This window comes from Apodemus sylvaticus, chromosome 14 (assembly GCF_947179515.1).
Source record: "Apodemus sylvaticus chromosome 14, mApoSyl1.1, whole genome shotgun sequence".
NCBI classification, from domain to species: Eukaryota; Metazoa; Chordata; class Mammalia; order Rodentia; family Muridae; genus Apodemus; species Apodemus sylvaticus.
This window is the reverse complement of record NC_067485.1, coordinates 42,408,323-42,417,112: the sequence shown is the minus strand read 5'-3', so window position 1 is coordinate 42,417,112 and position 8,790 is coordinate 42,408,323. Positions and strand designations below refer to the sequence as shown.

General features: G+C 45.6%; 1 protein-coding gene and 1 long non-coding RNA gene across 3 annotated transcripts in view; one reads left to right on the top strand and one right to left on the bottom strand.

Annotated features, from left to right (window-relative positions):
• Positions 1-481: 481 nt before the first annotated feature.
• LOC127665239 (uncharacterized) lies at positions 482-3,842 on the bottom strand. The gene is made up of 2 exons (XR_007973335.1): positions 3,475-3,842; positions 482-1,309 (listed from the first exon to the last, which is right to left on the bottom strand). It is a non-coding gene; the product is annotated as an uncharacterized LOC127665239 (long non-coding RNA).
• Positions 3,843-3,851: 9 nt separating this feature from the next.
• Ripor2 (RHO family interacting cell polarization regulator 2) overlaps positions 3,852-8,790 on the top strand; it is a 226,230-nt gene continuing 221,291 nt past the window's right edge. For both annotated transcript variants that reach the window (XM_052157675.1, XM_052157679.1), the window contains exon 1: positions 3,852-4,068. In XM_052157675.1, coding sequence (XP_052013635.1) covers positions 3,993-4,068 — 76 coding nt within the window. In that variant the 5' untranslated portion in view covers positions 3,852-3,992. The remainder of the gene's footprint in view (positions 4,069-8,790) is intronic.

Sequence of the window (8,790 nt, the reverse complement as noted above, 5' to 3'; positions counted from 1 at the left end):
ATTACACTTTTTTCCACCCATATTGTTCTTAGCACCATCACTCCCAGCTGAGTCTATGAAGTTTTCACCATGAAATTCCATGACTTAAGAAAATGTACTAGCATTGTGAGCTGTCACAAGAGAAAAAAATCAACACCTCACACTTGATGTCTGGGGAGAGTAACATTCTGCAAGACAATTCCTTTGAGGCACTTATGAGAATGTACGCCATCAATGAGAAGATAAATGACAGACGTTCCCAAAATGGGGTCACAGGACCCAAGCCCTAAAGATCTGATCAGAAGCAATCCAAGAGGATTCAAGAATACTGGACTTTGTACCCTACCTCCCAGACCTTGAATCATTACAAAGAAAAACCAGTGAGATTTTGATTTAGATTCCTAAGAGAAGCTTGGCATGCTGATTCACAGCAATCCTGCTACTTGGAAGGTGGGGGCGGAAGAGTCAGGACTTCAAGGACAATGCTATTCACATAGAGTTGAAGAAAAAAAAAAAAAAGAAAGAAACTTTCACTGACCTATCTGCAGACTGAGCTATCCTCTGCCAATCTTGCTCTTTGGGAGTCCTTCCTCTGCTATTGTCAACCGTGTATGTCAGGAATGTGGCCAACACTCGTCCAATTAGAAAATGTGTGGGTTAATGAGAGAGGGGGGGAGGGAGGGAGGGAGAGAGAGATAGGGAAAGGAAGGAAGGAAGGAAGGAAGGAAGGAAGGAAGGAAGGAAGGAAGGAAGGAAGGAAGGAAGGAAGGAAAGTTTGGGAGTGAAAAGAAGTCTTGATCTGATACCACATTTTCATATTCAAATTTTCAGGACCCAAGAAGGGAGAGAAGGCAGAAGATAGTCCTGTGTCTTCTCTCATGTCAGATTTGCATAGTTGAGTCCTGACCTCAGCCAAGTGACAGACAGCGAGCAGGATGTAGCAGTGAGTAGCTTCAGGGGTGGTGAAATGATCCACGCAGGGTAGTTATTGACAACCACACTGATTTAGCCACCGACAATTCTTAGTCCTTTTTTTAAATGGCTAGACCAAGAGCGGGCTTGGACCTCTGAAAAGTCTCTTCTTGTCTTCGAAGCACAGGAGAACAGCATTTTAAAAGACAAACCATCATGACATCCATGCTTGAGGCTCGGGGCGGGCGGTTTTATCGGGTGAGGGGTTTGGGCGGCCTGGTAACATCCGTTTCCTTTGTAAAGCTCATCTGTATTTTCCGGATGCTACAAGATACGCTTGGACCACCGTCGAGGTCATGCATGGCCAGTCTCAAACGTGTTGTTGCCACGGCGAATGTGGCTGAATGGGGGTGGAAGGCTAAGAAGTGACCAAACAGACACAAAATAAAGTTAGGACAGAATGACTACCTCAGTCCGTTCACCAAAAAGGAGACTTGCAGACACACCTGTTCCTGTGTATCCTGAGCAGTTTCTGTGGGCTGATTTGACCGTCCTAGGGGATTTTGTTGTTGTTATCACCAAGAAGACCTCATCTTAGACGGACGGTAGGCTACTCTTGATCTCTGACAAACCCTCTGGTGCTAAAGATGGAACTCGGAGCAAAAGCAAATGTGAGGTCCCAGGGTCCAGGGTCAACTATGCAGGCTGTTGCTGCAGTTTGGGGAAGCGTCAGGGTGGTGGCTGCTCCTGCTTCCAAAGACAGCCCGGGAACAGACTCAAGTTTTACCAGCTGCCTCTAGAAGATGGAAATGTCTAGAAGCAGATCCTTCTCTGGTTTATTCAGAGAATTGTCTCTGCTGACATCATTTCAGATCTGGATATCTGGGAGTATAAGGTGATAAACTAGCAATGCTCCAAACCACAAAACTACAATGACTCTCTATGAAGGCAGAGGGAAATCAATACAAGAGACTCTTTTGGGGTGTTTCGAGACAGGGTTTCTCTGTGCATCCCTGGCTGTCCTGGAACTCACTCTGTAGACAAGGCTGGCCTCGAACTCAGAAATCCGCCTGCCTCTGCCTCCCAAGTGATGGGATTGAAGGAGTGCGCCACCACTGCCTGGCAATACATGAGACTCTTGGTTTCTTTAGTTGGGGGGGGGGGTCGTGGGAGAGAGAGGGGAGGAGGGGGAGAGAGATGCAGCCATGCAGGGAGATGCATGCATGATCCATGGGGGCCAGAAGAGGGCGCCTGATCTCCTGAAGTTGGCATGGTAAGCTGCCCGGCATCAGGTGGAGGTGGTGGGAACCAAACTGCAGCCCTCTGCAAGAGAAACTCAGTAATCACTCAGCTCCCACCACCTCTCTTTAGTGTGTGTTAATAATAAATCACGGCTGCGGACAAGAGAAAGCGAGTCCTCTGCGCTGAACACAGCTCCTCATTCTCGGTGTGGATTTTAACTTGTGTGCTCACCAGCACACTCCTTAGGTTACCGCTCTTACTCTTATCTCCATTTTACAGGTGGAGAAACTAAGGCACAGGATGCTATTGTTTTGTGACTGCTAAATCAGCTGCTAAATTAGCTGCTGAGAGTTTACACTGGGCATGTCAGGGCTGGCTTCCAGACACTATATCGGTTACATCCTAAAATGCCATCCCATTTAGCCTCACCGCTCCAAGCGTCAACAGCTACTCTCTCAGTTTAAGATAAAGAAAACATGGAACAGAGCCTGCGCCACATCTGTTAACTCGGGGCTCTGCACCTCTGTTTCCCTGCTAGGCATCATTGCTGCCAGAGCATCTGAGATCACCCCCAGGGGGCGCTCAAGAGATCGTGCTCTCCCCTGGAGGGAAGGATACAGCTCAGAAAACGCCTGCCATCCCAGGAGACAGGGAATGGTAAAATTGCATGCTGGGTGGACTTCTTGGTGATGCACCTATCAGAGCCGCTCATGCTCTTGAAGGTAACCCCTCACCCTCACTCCTATAGGTAACCCCTCACCCTCACTCCTGTCGGTACACTCTGAGTTTGATCCGCATCGCCCATAGAAAAACTGGGCAATGGAGAGAAGAAAGTTGGAGTACGCTTGGACCTTGCTGGTCTGCCAGCCTGATCTTCAGCAAGCCCCAAGTCTCAGTGAGAGACCTGTCTCAAACAAACAAAAGCAAAGTGTATAAGTCATACACACCACACACACACACACACACACACACACAGAGGCCTGGAAAGGTAGCTCAGTGAGGGAGCATTTTCTTAGCGTATGCACAGTCCTAGATTCACATATCAAGCGCAACTCCTCGGGGTCTGGAGATATGGCTCGGCTGTCCGGAACTCTGCCTGCTCTGGCGCGGGACCCAGGTTCCGTTCTCAACACCAGCATGGTGGCTCACAACCATCTATAACCCCAGTTCCAGGGGATCTCACACCTACTTTGGCCTCTGCAGTCAGGAGGCATACACTCATTTACATAAAAATTTTAAAAATAGATTAATTCAAAGGATTCAAGTCTGTGGGGGAAAAATCACCCAGTTGGGTTTGCATACTCAATGAATTCATTCAGCAACTATTTACTGCCCACCTACCAAGTGCCACAATTTCTAGGTCTTCGGAACTCTGTAGTTTTTGTGTGGTTGAGTGTGAGGTGTCTTAGGGTCCCAGGAGCGAGGCCAACCTGCGGTTGCAGTCTGCAGACAGGTATTCCCATTTCAGGTCCTTCCCGTGCCAGCCGACACACCTGCCCTCCCCCAGACGCTGTTGGCTCCTCTGACAGAGGAGCTCAGGGATCCGCTCTGCTCGAATAAATTACCACGCCACAGTGTTCATGCATAAAACATGGTACAGAAGGCTGAGAGAGGCTGGGCCCCAGGGAGCTCAGCCCGGCAGCCGCCTTGGGGCCAGTCAGAGTTAAAGGAAGGGAAGTAAAGGAAAGCTAGAGATAAAATAAGCCCACGGAAACCTCAGACATTAAAAAAGGGCGAAGGGGGCAGACCAGCTTTAAAACACATTCTTTGTCATTTGTATGCGTCTGGACCGACTTCCGGAATTGCTGTGAGACCTTTGGCGGAGTGGTCATGAGGTCTTAGGCCGCTGTTTGGGGACCATGGTGTTGCCTTCGAGATTACACTGGATCAGAAACCGGCCATGGAGGGACAGGATCCGGAGGCGGCGGCTCCACCGTGAGTGTCCCCGGAAGAATGGCCCACCCTTCTGTACACACCCCTATTTGCTCTACACACTTGTCCTCTTGTGTTTTCTCTTCTCGCCTCCCTTGTTCTTCTTCTGTCTGCTTTCAGGGAACGTTCTATTTTCCAGTCCAGCCTCCCTCTTTCGTTTCTTCTCCACAGCTCCATCCGAGTTAGAAGTAACCAGATACAGCTTGCACAAAGTGGCCGGCAGGGGAGGGCCTCTTTACCCCTCCACCTAGGTGGGAAAGCACACATTGTTTGTGGTGTTTCGTGAACTGATCTCTATGAGTACAGGAACGGAATGTCTGAATGCTGGGAATGGGCTAAATCCAAGGATCAATGAGTCCGCTTCTTGACAGCGTCGTGTGGTTGGTGTTTTGTTTTGTTTTGTTTTGTTTTTGTTTTTGTTTTATTCAGTGATCAAATACACAGATAGGTTCCTGTTGAGTTGGCATGAATCTTGTCCAAAAATGAAATTTTAGTGTGGGAATAAAGTAAAAGCAGTTCAAATATAGACTAAGAGCATTATTGTCAACAAGTAATAGACAGTTGGACTTGGTGGCAGCAGCAAGAGACAGGAGACTGTGGGTGGGGAAAAGAACAGGTCTGTTTCCATGAGGGAGAGAGCCTTTGCTTTCTACCTCTCACTGATGACCTCTGACCCCTAGCAAGCAGTGCCGGTAAAGAGCCTCAGAGACAGACCTAAGCAAGACACCATGCCTCCCATTCAGCCGTCAGAGGGTCGTCATATTTTACAACTTTTCAAATATGAGTAAAAGATAATTTCTAAGCAAAAGTTCTCAAATGTCAATTGTTGGCATTTAATTCTTTAAACATAAGCATGAAAATCATCAGTGGTCGGGGATAAAATGGCATAGCTGTTCACAAGCAGCCATTTTTATTTGTGTGTTGTTCTCATTAGAGCTCTGAGCCATCCTGTTATTTGTCCCTAACAGCATGGTGATGGGTCCTTCTTAGGTATTAAAAGGCCATGGTGCAGACAGTTAGGATGAATGAGTGCTTTGGGACAGTCAAATACACAGTCATGGTCCACTAGCTAAGGAGCTAACAGGGCTGGGTGGAGGCTACATGGCAATCACATACAAGGAAATATTTTGCACTTGGCAAAGTATTTCTTTTTCTTCCGTATAGGTGCAGAAGCCATTAGTAGCTTTCCCTGACCTTTAGCCCTTGATCAACCGCTTCTTTCAATGAGTCTTCCTTAGGCTCAAATGAGAGAGAGAGAGAGAGAGAGAGAGAGAGAGAGAGAGAAGCTAAGAATGGAACCTAGGACCTGTGCGTGCTAGGCAAGCACTCTACCACTGATTGATAGCCCCAGATGTTTAAACTATGGGGTTTTGTTTTGTTTTTTGTTGTTGTTGTTCTGTTTTGTTTTGGGGGTTTTTTTGGTCTTGCTTCATTCTGTGTGTTTTGGGAAGCAGCTACAATCTTGAAGATATGAGACAATGCCATGGCTGGGTGTGGAGGTACGTCACTAGGAAAAGGGGGAGGCTGGATTCGCATGGTTTCACCAGTGTGGGTGAAAGGTCAATTTATACCCTCAAAGTTGTGGTTGGAAGCCTGCTTTACTCCAGAGAGGATACTCAAATTGTGAAGTCGATTGTTGGGTGCTATGCTATGATCTGCACAGTTTTAATACGAAATGTCAGTAGACATTACATCTACGCTCAATGCTAAGCAGTTACCAGTAAAATAAGTATATATTTGCTTCTTTTATATAAGTATAGTTATATAAGAATATATACTTACTTAAATATACTTATATAAGTATATATACTTATACAATAAATATATACTTTCACTGTCTGAATATATACCTACTATATATAAATATATAAACAGACGCTCTTTGGAATAAGTGCATCAGAAATTCTGTCATTCCTTCAGTATGGTCGTGAACCTTGATGTATTAGAGCCCTAGAGAGCCGTGGAGAATTGAGCAACATTTTAGGGGACGTATTTTTGCAATTTAGGGGAGATTGGTGCATACTCAAAGGGCTTGAACTAAAGGGGTGAAGACAGAAGAGGTGAGAATAACTAGAGGAGAGCAAATGGGGGGCTCCTCCTGCCCACACCTGCCTACAAAGCTACCCTGAGATTTTGGAACTGCTATAACCTACTTGGTAACTTCTCTACTCTTCTGTCTGTGTTTCTTACAACACAATGTCCCTTCCAATTGAAGACTTAAGACTTTCAGTCCTATAGTGTCATTGAGAAAAAGGTCAGCTAATTAAGGTCAGTTTCCTCCAGCATATAAGGGACCTTGAATGGTAGTAAAAGATACCATGCTATGACTCCCCAGTCCATGCAGACATTGCTAATCACATCTCTCCCGCTAGCTCTAAGAGCATCCCTAGGATCCTTTGTTACACAGCACCCAAGGCTACTAGTCTAACTAATTAGTACTGGCTCATTAGTTGAAACCTGTTTTTCTACCCTATTGCTTCATAAAGTTGATCATCTTAATTAGTTGCCTCAGTTTCCATGAGTGGAGATTTAGAAATAAAAATCCTAGGGCTTTCCTAGAATTTTGTTTACCAGGAAAACCAATGTCATTCTTACCATACAACCTGGAAGCACCTGAAATTAGCCGAAGCATCTGCCAATTCATTATCCCCCAATCCCGAGATCAGCATGCGGCCATAGCATCTGAGTTCTTCTCTAGAAGCAGAATCCTGATCTGTGTAGTGGCAGGTCTGAGGGCCTCACCAGGCAGCAGCTTCCCAGGGATCCCCACCCACTCCTCAAGGCGCTTTCCACTACCTGCCCCTTTGCTACTTCACGGCCCTGAGTCACTGGTTGCTGCCACGCTCTCCTTCAAAGGGCTTGATGATCAGATTAGACCCCAATACCCAAGGTAGCACTGCTTTTGATGTGCTCAGAGTCAGCTGACCAAGCCCTTCTCAGTGACATCTCTGCATCCCTTCACCTTCGCCTTCTGGCATAACCTGACCATGGAGGTAAACATCATTTTATCTATTCACAGATCTTGCCTACACTAAAAATGAGAAAATTACACAGGGTATGTGTACTAGAAATAAAAATCCTAGGGCTTTCCTAGAATTTTGTTTACCAGGAAAACCAATGTTATTCTTACCATACGACCTGGAAGGTTTATGGTTTTTTTTTTTTTTTTTTAACTACAAAAGAGCTTTGATTTTTTTTTTTTACATCTTTTTTGAGAAATTTTAAATATATAGACAAGCTGATAAATGGTGTCATGCATCCCATATGCCTGCCACTTAAATGCACAATGTTGATAATTTGTCATATTTACCTCATTTATTTCCTAGCTAAAACATTTTAAAATATAGATATTATAGCATGTCAACCCTAAATATTTTGGTTAAGTGTACCCAAATAATGTCATTTTTTCTACCTAACTACCTAATAAAATTATGTCCTGACAATATCTCCCTGGTAGGAGCCCACTCTTACTGTGTGCCACACGGCCATAAGCCTTAGTAAAATGTGCCTCTGGTGTGGGGATTTGTCTTTGTTAGGATTCTATTACTGGGATAAAGCACTATGGCCCAAAGCAACTTCCAGAGTGAGTTTATATAGGTCACAGGTCATCACTGAGGGAAGTCACATCTGAATTGAAGGCAGGAGCCCGGAGACAGGCACTGAGCCATGGAAGATCTCTGCTCACTGGCTTGCTCCCTGTGGCTTGCTCTGCTGTTTTCTTAAACAACCCAAGCCCACCTGCCCCAAATTGGCACTGTCCAAAGTGTGCTTGGCCCTTCCACATCAGTCAAGATGAACGCCACACAGTCTCCCCAACAGGAGCTCTGGTAGACGCATTTCCTCAGCTGAGGTGCCCAGATAACTCTAGCTTGTATTGAGCTGACAAAAAGGATCCAAACTCTTTAATGTCATCTGTCATTGTTAGTTATCTCCAGTTTCTGAAACCCATGAAGGGATTTTAGGCGGCAGAAAGAAGCCCATAGCTCATGACTGCCAAGTCAATCCAAACATCGCTAGCCAGTGTCTCATGTGCCCCCCACAGGCCACTGCTGGCCCAGCCTCAGGCTTAGGTTTGAGTTGAGTCAGAACTACATTCAGGGGCTATAGTTCATCAGACGGGGTTGTATAGCTCAGTAGATTCCATCTCAACTCTGAGAATGAAAACAAAAACAATATCAAAATCATCAGTTCGTGGGTAAACTGACTCGGCAGGTAGAGGTTCTGGCCACCAAGCCTGCCAACCTGGGTTCAATATCAGGGACTCACATGGTAGAAGAAGAAAACTAACTCCTTCAAGTCATCCTCTGACCTCCACAAGTGTGCTATGACCCACAGTTGCACAAACAGGCAAATATACAGACACACACAGACACACACACATACATACATGCACACACTCACACACATGCACAAACTCCCAAAGTAAATAAATGTAACTAAAACAAACAAACAAACAAACAAAAGACAATGGGTCCTAACATCTGTCTCTCATTGAGTCCTGTTACATTTTCCTTTCACTCCCCGAGCCTATAAGGAATGTTATTTTCCAGCCACATGGGGAATGACAGAATCCAGGAATGAGAATCACAGCATGTCACCCTCCTTTAAAAAAGAGGCCGCATGAGGGAAAGAGAAAAAAAAAAACTGGACTATGTACTACAAAGACCCAGAACTACAAAGACCCAGATATTAGAGGGAGAGCGCTGCACCCTGTGACCCAGACTG